The sequence below is a fragment of the Geotrypetes seraphini genome, chromosome 1 (genome assembly GCF_902459505.1).
Source record: "Geotrypetes seraphini chromosome 1, aGeoSer1.1, whole genome shotgun sequence".
Taxonomy (NCBI): domain Eukaryota; kingdom Metazoa; phylum Chordata; class Amphibia; order Gymnophiona; family Dermophiidae; genus Geotrypetes; species Geotrypetes seraphini.
The window spans coordinates 486,100,407-486,116,699 of NC_047084.1; the positions used below are offsets into that span (position 1 = coordinate 486,100,407).

Genomic DNA, 16,293 nt, shown 5'->3' on the forward strand with positions numbered 1-16,293 from the left:
CCAAATAGCACAGTGTCATATGATAATGCCACCGGATTTTCCAGCAGATTATTCACTTGGCCCCAAATGGATTTCCAAAAACTAAGTATCAATGGACAATAGAATATTAGCCATACAGCAGGGGTATTTTAAGAAATTTAGGGATGTTTAGGAGCCATTAACAAAATACTGTACAGAATGAATATTAGTTTTTCCCTTTTGTTCATACACGTCCAGGGTGGGGAGGGGGAGGGGGAATACTTTATGATTTCATATGCTTAAGAACAATTGTTGGGTATAAGGGGGGGATATTTGATGTGAGTTAGAATTTGATGGTATATTAAGTGATGTTTAAAGTAGAAAATGATTGTTACACTTATTGGAAAGTTTTAAAAATGAATAAAGATTTTAAAAGACTTTTATTTACTAAAGTACTGGGAAATTTAGCAGTACTTTAGATCCAGGACAAAAAAATTATATGTAAAAGTATAAGATGATAAAATGTATAATATATTATAGTGTATGTTTTTATTTTTTTTTTTTAGTTCAGAAATTTTTATTGAGTTTAACAGATGAAGTACAATAAATGTTAACAAGGCAAGAAACATGCATGCCGTACGAATGCAAAGATTCACAAAATATTATCTACATAATGTAATACAGCAGGAAGACCTATGCCTATCTATAAGGAGGAAAGTAGCAGCACGACATGCAGCCAAAAGTACATGTAATATCCAAAAACACAGAGCACAGAGAGACACCGGAGCCATATACCTATAGGAACATTGGGAGTGAGCCAGAAAGCAAGAGCCAGGTTTAGATGATGATATCCATGTTTCAGCACACGAACTGAATGTCGTCAGCCTGTGTTGCAATAGGAGTTAACCGGACTCCATATTTTAGTGTAGGAACTCATGGCCTTATGTTTTTCTGCAATAACACTTTCATATTTTACTGTAAGGCATAGCGTATTCCACCATGTGTTGTAATTCACCTTAGACATGTCTTTCCAGCAATGTAATATATTTTTAAGGGCTAGAAATATCAATATGTTGAGCAGTCGCGCATTGTGATCAGGCAGTGCATGCGGGAGGCCATGATGACCTAGTATAATAATACGCAAACTTAGAGGTTCTGACATGTTTAAGATTTTAGAAATAGTTTCCCATACTTTATTCCAATAACCTACTAAGTGTGCACAATCATAGATCATATGCGTTAAGGTGCCCTCCTGCAAATTACAAGACCAACACATGGGAGAAAGACCGGTTGAGATTTGTATGTTTTTATTTTGAAACTGGAGTAAGAGCCAATACATTTTTTACTGATTCTGACATCACCCAAAATTGCTTCTGACTCAGACTCACTATTCCAACTCTGATTCCACAGCCCTGGTGTTTAGTAAACTGAAATAATTTATTTCCAATTGTTTACCTAGATGTGCCTACACAAAATATTAATTCTTAGAAAAAAGTGTTTAACTTGCTTGACTTTTTACATCTCTTTCTGTAAAAGCAGTGTGTAATGCCACCGCTGTAAGTTGGAATCTTATTGTCACATTCTGCTCATTTTAATGGAAGCACTTTGTTATCTTGGTACCAGCAGCAAAAGAGCGCAGACTTCAGAGTGCCCAGTGGCGTAGCGAGGGTGAGAAGCGGCAGGGGCAGTGGCGCCCGCCCCACTCCGATCCGCTCCTTCTCTGCCCTCTCTTGTCACGCTTGCCATGTGTGTGCGCACCCCTTCCTTTTCCCTGTACCTCTTTAACGTTCCTGGCGTGAGCAGTAACCCCCGACCTGCTGCTCGCGCCAGAGTCGGCTCTTCCTCTGACGTCACTTCCTAGGTGCGAGTTCAAGAAGTAACGTCAGAGGAAGAGCCGACTCTGGAGTTGCTGCTTGCACCGGGAACATTAGAGATACAGGGGAAGGGAAGGAGCATGCATGGTAGCAGGGGGGAGGCAGAGAGGAGGACGCTAGCGCCCCCACCAAGACGGCGCCTGGGGTGAACCACCCCTCCCTTACTATGCCACTGAGAGTGCTGGTTCTCTTGTATAGAGTTTTAAGTCATGCTCTAATTCAGATACTTCAGAACCTGTTGACTATTTCTGCTCTTTGTGGGATTCTTTTTTACTATCTTTCAGAGGAAGAAAATCTCCTTAATGTATCTGTATTTAATGAAACCTGCTTAAAATGGAGGAGAAATGTTCAGAAAACAGTCTTAACAATAACACATACAGTAAGTGAACCATGCTTTCATGTACAGTTGTAGACCTTGGTGAAATTGTACATTTTAATGAATCCCTAAATGAATAGAACCTGACAAAACCTCTGCATGGTGCAAGGTTAAACCCTTCAACAAATAGTGTTCAAAGTAGATTCCAGTTTGGACACTGATGTTGTCATCAAATCCAAAGATCTGAATGATTACCTTCATGATTCCAGTTGTCTTCCACAAAAACTAAGACTCTCTATCTGTGATTGGAGATGATAGATTATAACATTTTTCTGTGATTTTACTAGTATTGTTCCATGATACTGATTGGGATATGATGGTAGATGCGTGGAACAGTCTCCCGGAAGAGGTGGTGGAAACAGAGACTGTCTGAATTCAAGAGGGCCTGGGATAGGCACATGGGATCTCTCAGAGAGAGAAAGAGATAATGGTTACTGTGGATGGGCAGACTAGATGGGCCATTTGGCCTTTATCTGCTGTCATGTTTCTATGTTAAACTAATGTGTTTTAGTTTAATTCCTGCAGTGGGTTCAATAATTGATGATATCATATGCATCCAAACTAAATGTTCAACACCAGATGGATTATAGCACAAATTTGTGTTTCAGAGAGAATTATTATTATTTGAAATCCTAAATACCTCTAAAACTCTCACATAATCTTCAGCACTTGAGATACTTCAAGATCAATACTTAAAGAATTCTTAAACAATCTTCTTCAGAGTCTCAGCGCCCCCACTCCACCACTCAATATTCTTTCCTTGTGGCAAGCTTTATGGGATTACTCCTCATCGGCTCCCTTTATAAATATTTAAATCTCATTAATTTATTATATTTTTTATATATACTTTTATACTAGTAGAACTCCAACTTTTAAAATAATTTAGATGATATTTATCTTAATGTTTTTTTCAAGATCAGCCTGGGAGTTGTCTGACCCGACATGTTTCACTTTTCGCTGTGTCAAGGCTCACCCAGAGCCGCCAACATCCAACTCCTCATTAACATCCAACTCCTCATTTAATTAATGAGGAGTTGGATGTTGGCGGCTCTGGGTGACCCTTGACACATCAAAAAGCGAAACATGTTTCTATTATGAGCCCCTTATTGGCTAAAATTTATCACTTTATTAACCCCCCTTTTATAAAACCACAAAAGCAGTTTTTAGCGCCAGCCGGCACACTGAATTCTCCATGCTGCTGTGACACTCGTAGAGTTCCTATGAGCGTCGGGAGCAGCGCAGAGCTTTCAACACACCGGCTGGTGCTAAAAACTGCTTTTGCGATTTTATAAAAGGGGGAGAAGGGGTAAGTTTTGGCAAGCACGGTGTTTCACTGATACCTCCTCCTTTATCATCGATAAATTTTATCATGCACTGTTTATCTTGAGTATTGCCTCTGGTGTGTTGGGTATCTTAGTGGGGAGTTTCTTTTAGATTGTAATTTTAGAATATGACAATGCCATATGACATAATGAAATATTAAAACCTTTTTTTTTTTCTCTTCACTGCATTTGCATCTTCAGGGACACAGATGGAGCCAGAAGGAATTCCTCCATGAAATGGTGTTTAATTTCACTGTAGATGAAGACATACCAGTTTTGTGTTTAGACCTTTACCCGGATACTAACTACACCATGTATATGAGTCGACCATCCATTCAGCTCTCCATAATCATCCCTGCTGAACACTCCAAAGCTGGTAGGTAATGTCCTGTTGAATTTTGTTGCTATTAGTGGCAGGTGAGGTGGGTGAATATCTTGGCTAATGGGTATTATTTTATTCACCACCTGCTCTAAGAAGCCTTTTTATCCAATGTAAACCTCAGAACACTGATCTCTTCGCATGGTTTTCAGAATCACCTCCTATGCTGATGATTCCCAGATCTACCTCTCCATGGCTAAGACCAACCGAGCTTCTTATCTTTCCACCCAAACCTACTTCCCCCTCCCCCATTCTCTATATCTGTGGACAACACTCTCATCCTCCCTGTTGGCAACCACAGGGTCATCTTTCACTCCTTTCTATGCTTCTCCTCTCAGATCCAACAAACTGCTAAAGCCTGTCGCTTTTTCCTCTATAATATTACCAAAATCCGACCTCTCCTCTCTGAGCGCACTACCAAACCCTTATTCACAGTTTCTTCACCTCTCTCTTTCATTGCTGCATGTTTCTCTCAGGCCTTTCACTCAACTATCTCTCTCCTCTCCAATCTGTCCAAAATTCTGCTGCATGACTTATATTAATAATAATAATAACTTTATTCTTTTATAACACCATAACCAAAAGTTCTAGGCGGTTTACACCAAAGAGCTGGACAATCAGCGTAATACAATAAAAATACAGATATATTGTAAAATACAGTTTCAATAAACTTATTGAACAGAGTAGTCTTAATTAATTTCTGAAAAAAGCAATAAGATAACATAGCTTGTTGAATACATTTACCTAGCCAAGATTGCTGTCTACTAGCTTCTGCAAAAGCTGTCATACTTACATTACCCCACTCCTCAAGTCACTTCATTTCCCAAAACAGTTCACTTTTCTTACTGACCTACAACTGACCGGCAGCCCCTCAATATCTTTCCTCACTTATCTCCCCCTATGCTCCCTCCCGCAAACTCTGTTCATCAGGTAAGTCTCTCTTGTCTGTACCCTTCTCCCCCACTGCCAGCTCCAGACTCCGTCCCTTCTACTTTGCTGCGCCAAATACCTGGAACAGACTGCCTGAGTCATTACATCAAGCTCCATCTCTAGCAGTATTCAAATTAAAGATAAAAGCTCACTTTTTCGAGTTTGCTTTTAACTCCTAACTCACACTCACCATAAGATACCTTTGTCCGTCTTACCATTCTCTCTGAGAGAAACTCCCCAACCCCTATATGTCCTGTTTCTAAATTAGATTGTAAGCTCTTCTGAGCAGGGACTATATTACATGTTAAAATACACATGTACAGTGCTGCGTATGCCTTTCAGCACTTTAGAAATGATAAATAGTAGTAAGTTTGGATGTGACAAGCAGAGGACGAAACACACAGTACGAGTAATTAAGATTTTTATTGTATCTTTGATGCAGATTTGGTCCTTTGCAGTTTTATAAGGACAGTATTCAAAGCCATTTATATGGGCAAAGAATAATTTAATTAGGATGATTTTCCTGCTCAGAGTGGCTAAAGATGCATATGGGCTTCCCCAAAAACATGCGCTTTTTGCCATGGGGACAAAGAGGCATTCTCTGGGGGCTTACATCGGGGAAGGAAAGCTGTGTAGTCAGATTTTGAATATACATGAGCTATTTAGCCCCTGCTTGGCTTCCTGCACACATAGCAAGCGTAAGATATGCAAATGCTTTTTAGCACAGGTACTTTGAATTTCTGAGTTTTGAAAGAGAAATAATGCAGATAGCTTTTCTTTGAAAATTAGCATCAAGTTTAACTAACTTCCTTAAAACTACTTCAGATAATTCAAATATTCCCTGATGTGGCTCGTTCCACACAGATAAGGAGGACGTCTACCAATTGAAATCTAAAGTGTTACAAGCAGGAGGATCTTCTTCTTTTTTTAGGTTCCCCTGTAAATGTTTAATTTCATGGCAAGGGAAATTATTTATTTTCTTGGACCCCCTTCATTTGGGAAAATGTTTTGGAGGATAAAGTTCCTAATTAATGGACATTACTATATTAGTAGAAGAGGTGCTCAGGGTTTAGTATTAAAGGTCAGCATTGTTGATTTGTTTAAAATCTTGATTTCCTGTTTATGGGGTTTTGTTTGTCTTTGAGGCCCCCATTATGTGAGCTGTTGCTATTTCACTTAAAAAAAAAAAATTATGTATTGTATATTATTCTGTAGTTCGGATTCTTTTGAAAGGTGTATTGTTCTTTTTTTCTATTATGTATTGTAATGCATATAAAATCTTTTTTTTTTTTTTTTATAATTCTTTATTGATTTTAAAACTTTCATCAAGTGTACAAAAATTGCAACACAATAACATAGATTTAATCACTTGTACATTTTAACGTTCTATCTTATAATTGCAAATATAACCCTCCCTCTCCCACCCTGAAATCCCTCTAGTAATGTTATTTTTCATATAATAGAAATCCTCCCCCCACCCCACCCTTATCTTATATATTAAATATAGAAATATTAGAAAAATGGCATCAATCATGACAAAAGGACGTTAATGGTTCCCAAATTTTAATAAAGTTTTTATAATTTCCATTTTGCACCGCTATTGATCTTTCCATTCTGTATATGTGACATACCGAATTCCACCAAAATTTAAAATTAAGCCTACTATGGTCTTTCCAATTATTAGTAATATGTTGAATGGCTTCTCCGGTTGCATATAAAATCTTAATTAAAAAATCAGCATCAAGTCCAGGCATTAACACCCCCCCTCTTTTTACAAAGCCGTGTTAGGCTTTTTTATTGCTGGCTGTGGCGGTATTAGCTCCAAGGCTTATAGGAATTCTATGACCACTGGAGCTAATACTGCCGTGGCTGCCTAATGTAGCTTTGTGAAAGGTGGGGGGGGGGGTTAAAATAAGCTATGTAGAAAAGAGACAATTGTTTTATTGCAAATTGCAGGGTATGAAGGAATGAGAAGAGCGTATGCCCAAAGTGATAAAGGGAACAATAACACCAAGATCATGAAGTCTGTGTGTCAACCAATGCCATCAATTTCAGCTTGACCCTTTCAGGCAATTCCTAATTGTCGTCCATTGGTTATAGCTGCATGTTTTTTGTTTTAAGAACCATATTATATAGTCAAATATATCATATATATTCATTAGCAATAACCTTGGAAAATTTGATCAGCTGAAGTGGGTGTCTCAGAATCTGTTCAAATTCTGTTTTAGAAGGGCTAAGTTTAAAGATGGTAATTTGCATAGTCATTTCCATTGATAAAACTGTGCATTTCCCATGCAAAGGATTGCTATAAAACAGTCTGACCTATATATGGGTAAGAGAACACATGTGCTACCATTTTGCATGGACTTTTACCCACCGTAGAGGAAGGTATTGTTGGGGATGTGATTGGGACTGGAGAAGTGGGATTGGGAACTTTCAAAAGTGTGCATTCATTTTCAGTCAAATAAAAATAGCTGCACAAATTAGCAGGTATAAAATTTATGAGTGCTTGCAGAAGGGGGGTAAATTTTCCCAATTTTTATAGGTACCATCAAGCCTATATTATGCGTCAGAGTATGTATTGGATCTTGTAAATCCAATGATATAAGCAGGATACAGAGAGATCAATCTAAATACTATCACTAATACTCCTCTGTGTTAAATGTAATACTTTAAAAAGGAGAATGGTGGTGAGTGTTCTTTATCTACACTTATCTCTAACTAATCAATATTCATTCTATGAGGGGAGTGGCCTCAGATCCCCGTGCGCTGTCAGCCAGTTAACTAGACAGCCGCACTAGAAAGGGAAACAACCTCATCGGCCCTTCTCTCCCTCCTGCCTGGCGTTCTGTTGAAGCTATAATTTAAAAAAAACTTAGTAATAATAATAATAATAATAACTTTATTTTTATATACCGCTAACAATCTTGCGACTTCTAGGCGGTTTACAATGAGGTGAAACTGTACAGACAGCGAATTACAGAGTATAACAGTGAACATCTGATATTAACAACATTAATAATAACAACAGTTTATATACTGCCGGATCGGGAAGTTCCGTGCTATTTACAAAGAGTTAGACAAGTTTCATAAATTGATTGGAACATTCATAGTTTAGAGATTAGAGGTTAACAGAGGCTTAGCTCTGGCAGGGATGATGATTGTTCCTTTATCAAGTTCAATCAGCTGTTCAAATGATTCCTTCCTGTTTTCCTTGCTGGTCCGCTCCCGCCAACGTAAATGCTAGCTGGCGTTTTGCTGTGTAGCTGTGTCAGGGCGGTGGAGTCGTGTGCTAAGAAAAAAACATACAAACAGCGATGTCAGAGTAAGAATAGCAAAAAGGACACCTCCCTCCGTGTCCCTACTTACTCGGCGAATTTAATTACGCTCAGTACGGCAAAGATGGCAACTGCTCTGAATCATTCGTACGAACGGTTCAGAGCAGTTGCCATCTTTACCGTACTGAGCGTAATTAAGAGTAAGAGTGATTTGGGAGCCATTGACAAAGTATTGCCCCTTGGTCATGCACGTCCAGGGTGGGTGGGTGGGTGGGTGGGAGAGGGGGATGGAAAATATTTTTAATTTTTAATCTGAGTGCAATTTTTGAATATGAAGATGGGGGGGTGATAAATATATTTGTCATAGATTACAATTTTGATTGAATTTAAGTGCTATTATAGTGTAATATGATTGTATAATATGTTGCACTTGTTTTTTGGCTTGAAAATGAATAAAGATATTTAAAAAATGCATGAGTGCTTGTCCTAGGCTGTGTTTTAAAGTGAAACTGTGCATGTGCTTTTATTTACGTGGAGGGGCATAATTGAAAGGGACTTCTAAGTCCGTTTATGTCCATCTCGCAAGTCGTTGAAAGTAAAAAAACAGCTTAAGACACATTTTCGAAAGATACGTCCAACTTCTTTTTCGTTTCGAAAATCGTTTAATTATACATCCTGCCAATCTGATTATCCAAGCCACTAAATCGTCTATCTTTATACCACATTTTCGTCCAACTTTCCGTCCAAGTCCAAAACGCCTAGAACAAGCCCTGTTGGACGTGGGAGGGGTCTGCAAAGTGATGGACTGCACACCCAGACATGCCACCTAAATAGTGGGGTACCTTACAGGGCACTGCTGTGAACTTCACAAAAAGGGTGCCTTGTCTTCTCCCTACAGCTCCCTCATAGGTTACGGTGAGCTCCCCAAACCACCTCCAGAATCCCCTAGACCCACTTATCTACCACCCCAATAGCCCTTATGGCTGCAGGAGCCACTTATATGCCAGTACAAAAGGGTTTTGGGGGTGCACAGTGATTACAGGGGCTTATGGGCATGGGTCCTCCTCTCCATGAGTCCCTAACCCACCCCCAAGACAACTTAAGCTGCCTCTGGGCTGGACGACTAGGCTTTCCTATGCCAGGCGGCCAGGTGATGATGGTCTGGAGGCTGAATTTTAAAGTTATGATTAAACTTTTTATGGGGGTGGGGGGGTTGGTGATCACTGGGGTAGTGTGTGGGGGTCTGTTTTATGTGTTTGCAGTGCTTATCTGGTGACTTTAGGTGGGTTTTTGTGACTTAGACCATGTTTTACATGGTCTAAGTCAGTGTTCTTCAAGCACCGATCCATGGACCAGTGCCGGTCCACAGCAATTTCCTGCCGGTCCACAGGGCCAGCACGTGCATTAGGCCCAAAACAGTGTTCTTCAACCGCCGGTCCACGGTGCAATCGATGCGGCGTTATCTTCGAGCCAGCTCCCTCTTCCTAACTGATTCAGTGCACAAAGCCACGGGGCAGTGGCTCCTACGGGCATCCTGCGCCTGAACCAGAAGCCTTCTCTCTGACGTTGCAACGTCAGAGGGAAGGCTTCCAGATGAGGCACGGGACATGCAAGGTGCAATTAGTACTATTATGGGGGCGGGGCCTGGGGTGGAGATTGGGTAGAGATGGGCGGGGTCTGGCCCACGACTTAACCCAGTGTTCTTCAACCGCCGGTCCACGGACCGATGCTGGTCCACAGAATAATTCTTTTATTTCTGCTGGTCCATAGGTGTAAAAAGGTTGAAAAACACTGGTCTAAGTCACAACGTCCAAGTTCCGTCTAGGCTCTGTTGTAAAACTTTCGGTTATACATGCTGTACGACTAAGTCTAAGCTGGCCCACGTCCCGCCCAACTCCCACCCTCGACACGCCTCCCGATACACCCCGATTAGCTTTGGTCGTTCAGCGGCACTATGAAGGCCTAGGTCGTTTAGAAATACATCCAAAACCCGTTTTTATGATCGGCACTTGGACGTTTTTGAGAAATGTTCGTCCAAGTGCCGACTTAGGCCGGTTTTTGGACGTTTTTCTCTTTCAATTATGAGCCCCTACTTCTACGAGGGGTTGCTGAAAAGTTCTCAGCCCAACCAACCAACTTCCTAAATTCTGAGTATTATTTTGCCACTGTAGCTATTTTATCTCGTTAAGTGCCAATTTGCAGAAACAAAATTCTGACATTGTTTCAGATCATTGATGAGAATGACCATATTCACGTCATTCTCTTCTTGTTTGGGCTGAGAACTTTTCAGAACCTTCTCATACTAGTGCTAATTATTTCCATGGTGCTATCAGACATATGCAGCGCTGTTCACCAAAAAACATGGAAGCGACGGTCCCTGCTTGAAAGAGCTTACAATCTAGTTAAGACAGACAAGTTTTTCCAAGGTTTTTGGAAGGAAAAGCATATACAGTGTTCCCCCGGTCATTTGCGGTTCGCTGTTCGCGGTCCCGGTCATTCGCGGATTTTCCGACTGCGAATGACCGGGCAGAAAAGGGCAGCCGGAGTGGCAGAAGAGAGCAGCCAGAGCGCCGGCAAGTGAAGGAAATCACTTGCGGTATGCTCCGACCGCCTCTTTCTGCACTAAAGTCGGGCCTCACCAATCAGGAGCTGCGTGTCAAAGCAGCTTCTGATTGGTGAGGCCCGACTTTAGTGCAGGAAGAGGCGGTCAGAGCTACCCTCTCCTGCCTCTCTGGATGCCCTCTCCTATTTTTCCCGCTAAAAACCGTATTCGTGGCTTTTCAGCATTTGCGGGGGTTCCTGGAACAGAACCCCTGTGAATATCGGGGGAGTACTGTACATACTTTCACCAGGGAAAATAATTATAAAATTACCCCACCAAATGTTCAGATTCAAATAGGGTCTAATAGCTTGGAACTGAGATATTATACTAATATGATTTTAAGTGCAGTTCACATTCTCTTATTCCCAGCTTTTTACCTGCACATGCGAGACCTGAATGTATCATCTAAGAAAGACAAAGAAAAAAAGGGCAGGAATTAAATATCTTTATTTCACATTTAAAAAGTAAATATTGATGTGCACTGAAGAGTCAGGTAGTCATTTCTCATTATTCCTCCCTTCACACTTTTATTTAGTAAAGGATGAATTTGGTGATATTTTTGCATCCAATGAAATCTGTATGAGGTGGAGGAGAGGTATTGGAAGAGCTGAGGTGAAGGACAAACACACAGTGAGTACAGCAAAGAACTTGTACTTGCTGTTTATTCATTCTGTGTTAATTTTGCTTTATTTCTTGTTGAGCTGCCATGGCAAGAGAGATGGGGGGAGGGAAGTACTATTAATGTGGATGTGCATCAGGATTTTCTGTTTGTTTGTTGGTTTTTCCTAAAAAAAATTTTACACCACTTTAGGGCTCATTTTCAAAAGAGAAAAATGTCCAAAAAATGGCCTAAAGGGGCATTTGGATGTTTTCTTTGCTAAAATGTCCAAATTGCCATTTTCAAAACACATCTTTTAGATGGTTTTCCATGCTGTTTGTCTGAAATACATATAAATATCAAGGGGGCATGTTGTGGGTGGCATTTTGGTGGCCTTATGCTTTGAATGTTTTTCTGTAATAATCAAAATCTTAATAGTGCACAATTATAACAATTCTGAATTAACAGCAGACTTTAATTAGCCACCTAGGTTGTGAAGATTTACACACAAGTTCCTCAGAATGCCACACCGTATATTCGTGTGGTATATTTTGTTCTATCCTAGCTTTCTCCATCCACGACCCTGATGAAATCAAGAAACGCGTCGGAGGGGATTGAGGCAGACCCAGTTTCAAAAGCTAAGTAACTGCCATTGCAGCAATACTTTAACAATGAAAATTACAACTTATTTAAGCATTTGCACTTTATAAATTATTATGAAATATTATGAAACAATATAAATGCACACTATAATGTTCCTATGAGGACGGCTACCACACGAATATATGGTGTGGCATTCTGAGGAACTTGTGTGTAAATCTTCACAACCTAGGTGGCTAATTAAAGTCTGCTGTTATTTCTGTAATAATGGAACATTGCAGAAAATGACCAGGACAAAATTCGGACATTTGATGCTAGACCTGTTTCAGTAACGATTAAATACCAAAAGGTTTCCAAACTGACCAGATGACCACTGAAGGCATGGCTCTCCTTTACTCCCCCCCCATGATAACTGACAACGTCTCACCCCCCAAATATATGAATGAAACAGTACATACCTACCTGTATGACAGCTTCCGATGTTATGGCCATTCCTATTAGAGCAGCAAGCAGGTTCCTGAAGTAGCCAGGTGATCAGTGAAGTGGACTGAAAAGAAGGGGACCCAGGCTGATACCCCACTTTAACTTAACACAGTTGTGGTGGAAAGTGTGAGCCCACTAAAAACCTACTGTACCAACATATAGAAACATAGAAAGATGACGGCAGATAAGGGCTATAGCCCATCAAGTCTGCCCACACTATTTACCCACCCTCTTAAGTCTACTGACCCCCAAAAGTATAATTGTAATTATACTGTCACTCTACTGACCCGCTCATTCAAGTCCTAGTGACCCTATCCCTTGGCATGACCTCGTAGGGATCCCACATAGGTATCCCATTTGTTCTTGAAGTCTGGGATGCTGCGTGCCTCGACCACCTGCACTGGAAGCTTGTTCCAATGCTCAATCACTCTCCGTGAAGAAGTACTTCCTGGCGTCTCCATGAAACTTCCCTCCCATGAGTTTGAGCGGATGTCCTCTTGTGGTCGAGGGTCCCTTGAGAAGAAAGATATCATCTTCCACTTCGACCCGTCCCGTGATGTACTTAAATGTCTCAATCATGTCTCCCCTCTCCCTACGCTCTTCGAGAGTGTAGAGCTGCAATTTTCTCAGTCTTTCTTCGTACGGGAGACCCTTTAGCCCTGAGACCATCCTGGTGGCCATCCGCTGAACCGATTCAGTTCTGAGCACATCCTTACGGTAATATGGCCTCCAGAATTGCACACAGTATTCCAGATGAGGTCTCACCATGGCTCTGTACAATGGCATCATGACTTCAGGTTTCCTGTTGACGAAGCTTCTTTTGATACAACCTATCATCTGCCGTGCTTTAGATGAAGCCTTCTCCACTTGAGTGGCTGCTTTCATGTCAGCACTGATGATTACTCCTAAGTCTCGTTCTGCCGTAGTCCTGGTTAAAGTTTCTCCATTCAGGGTGTAGGTTCTGCAAGGATTTCCGTTACCGAGATGCATGACCTTACATTTCTTGGCGTTGAAGCCCAGCTGCCAGATCAAGGACCAACTTTCTAAAGTATGCAGGTCTTGCTCCATAGCATCCTGTAGATTATAGCCGTTTACTATATTGCATAGTTTGGCGTCATCAGCGAATAAGGTTACCTTGCCTTGAAGCCCTTGAGTCAGATCCCCAATGAATATGTTGAAGAGGAGTGGGCCCAGGACTGAACCCTGTGGCACTCCGCTAATCACCTCCGACATTTTAGAGAGGGTACCGTTAACCACCACCCTCTGAAGTCTGCCACTAAGCCAATCTTTAACCCATGCAGTTAGAGTCTCTCCTAATCCCATCGATTTCATCTTGTTCAGCAGCCTGCGGTGTGGGACGCTGTCAAACGCTTTGCTGAAGTCCAGGTACACGACGTCCAAGGACTCTCCTGAGTCCAGTCTTCTTGTTACCCAGTCAAAGAGGCTGATTAGATTGGACTGGCATGACCTACCCTTGGTGAATCCATGTTGGCTGGGATCCCGGAGATTTCCCTCGTTCAGGATCGTATCTAATTTATACTTAATTAGTGTTTCCATGAGTTTACACACTATTGAGGTGAGGCTTACCGGTCTATAGTTCGCAGCCTCAGCCTTGCAATCCTTTTTATGTAGAGGAACGACGTTGGCTGTTTTCCAGTCCAACGGAACTTTCCCCGTACTTAGTGAGAGATTGAAGAGCACTGCCAACGGTTCCGCCAGAACATCTCTCAATTCTCTGAGCACTCTTGGGTGACACATGTAGGCATGAGGGCTATTGTGGTGTACAGTTGGGTACAGTAGGTTGTGGGTGAGTTTTGGAGGACTCGCCATACAATGTAGGAGGTTAAGGTAAGCTGTGTACCCGGGACCTTTGATGTGTAGCTCACTGCAGTGCACCCCTAGGGTGCTCCACTGCTCTGCTGGGAAGTCTGTGCAGCCAGTCTGCTAAGAATGTTGGCCCCTCCTATGTCCCAATAGTTAGGCTTTGTTCATTTTTCATTTGGACAATTTTTTTTTTTTTTTTGAAAATGGTTCATAAAGATAGACACTAGAGAATGACACGGTGAAAAAATTGGTCCCCGTCACCGCCCCGTTCCCGTCTCACCATCCCCGTCACCGCCCCGTCCCCGTCTCACCATCCCCGTCACCGCCCCGTCCCCGTCTCACCATCCTCTTCACCGCCCCGTCACCGCCACTGCCACCCCATTCACCGCCCCGTCACCGCCACTGCAATCCCATTCACTTTTCTTTATTTACGTATAAAGGAAACATTCTTTAAAACTTTAAAACTTAGTTAAATATTAGTTAATAACTATACAAAAACAAAACACGCAGAGAAAAAATTAATTAATATAAATTCTCAAAACTGACACATTTTGATCACTAAATTTAAAATAGTTATTTTTCATACAGTTTTTCAATCACTAATCTTCCACCACCCCTGGGGCTAGCAATGCAAAAACAAACACGACATGTACTTTAAATGCTTACAATGTTAGCCTATATGGTAAGTAGACGCGGCCGCTGTACCTAATCGCGGCAAAGATCTCCCTGCCATGATTAGCATAGTGACCGCGGCTACGGCTGCAAGTCTCCCCTCCCCCCAGCGATCACGACAGGAGGGCACCCAACCCCTCCTGTATGCTTCTCCTCTAATCCTCCTTCCCTCAACCAAGCATCTCTCTCTCTCCCTCCATGAGTCCAACTTTTCACTCTCTGCGCTCTCCCCCTTCCCCAGTGTAACATTTCTCCTTCCCTCCTTTCTGTTCTCCCCATCCATCTTGCCCTCTCCATGAGTCCAACACTTTCTGCCTCCTGCACACTTTCTCTCTCTGTCCTTGCCTCTTCCCTCAGTGGTATCCCTCCTTCGCACCCCACAACCCAACATGCTCTCTCCCCATGCACCATCTCACCTTCCCCTCCAGTGTGTAGCACCTTTCCTTTCCCTCCTTTTCTGCCAGGTTCAGCAGTACCTCTTCTCCCTTCCTTTTACTTCCCCCTTGTCCAGCAGTACCCCTTCTCCCTTCCCTGTTCCCATTGTCCAGCAGTACCCCTTCCCTCCTGTCCAACAGTATCCTTTCTCCCTTCCTTCTTCCCCTCCTCCCCTTGTCCAGCAGTACCTGGTGTACACTGGGCAGGAAGAGAAGCTCCGGCATCAGCGTCAGCTGACTAGCAACTTCCTGCAGCTGCATCTTTTGCTGGGACTCCTGTCTTCGTGTATCCGGCAGATATGCGAAGGCAGGTGTCCCATACGATGGGGGGTTGCTAGTCAGCTGACGCCGGAGATTCTCTTCTTTCCCAGTGTGCAAGATTGCGCCAGCGTCAGCTGATTTGCAACTGCCTGCTGCCGTCGCGTATGCCGGGACTTCTGCCTTCGCGTATCCGGCAGATACACGAAGGCAGGAGTCCCAGCATACGCGACGGCAGCAGGCAGTTGCTCAGATTTCGGGATCAGGTTGCCCAGTTGCAGTTGCCCAGATTGCGAGTTCGGGTACTAGACTGTGTATTCCTGTAGACCCCCCCCAACGGCCCTCCCGACAATCGCAGCAGAAGGGTACCCAACCCCTCCTGCCGGTCCTCCCAATGGCCTCCCCTAAGATCGCCGGCAGGAGGGTACCCAACCCCTCCTGCTGGACCCCCCCCAACGAACCCTCCCACCCCGGAACCCCCTTAGTCTTACTTTCCAAGTTGGACCGGACGGCTCCTCACACGTATGGCCAGCAGGCTTGCCTCCGTCCAAATGAGGCGGGCCCGCCCCTACCCTGCCCAACCCACAGGATCCTAGGGCCTGATTGGTCTAGGCACCTAAAGCCACTCCCGCTATAGGAGGGGCCTTAGGTGCTTGGGCCAATCAGGCCCTAGGATCCTGTGGGTTAGGCAGGGGAGGGGAGGGG

At 42.8% G+C, this 16,293-nt stretch overlaps 1 protein-coding gene across 14 annotated transcripts in view; it reads left to right on the forward strand.

The window, feature by feature from the left end:
* SUSD1 (sushi domain containing 1) overlaps positions 1-16,293 on the forward strand; it is a 236,561-nt gene that overhangs the window by 70,720 nt on the left and 149,548 nt on the right. For 13 of the 14 annotated variants that reach the window (XM_033926260.1, XM_033926156.1, XM_033926166.1 and 10 more), the window contains 3 exons: positions 2,117-2,211; positions 3,732-3,906; positions 11,255-11,349. In XM_033926260.1, coding sequence (XP_033782151.1) covers positions 2,117-2,211; positions 3,732-3,906; positions 11,255-11,349 — 365 coding nt within the window. The remainder of the gene's footprint in view (positions 1-2,116; positions 2,212-3,731; positions 3,907-11,254; positions 11,350-16,293) is intronic. The other variant, XM_033926270.1, reaches the window with a different exon arrangement.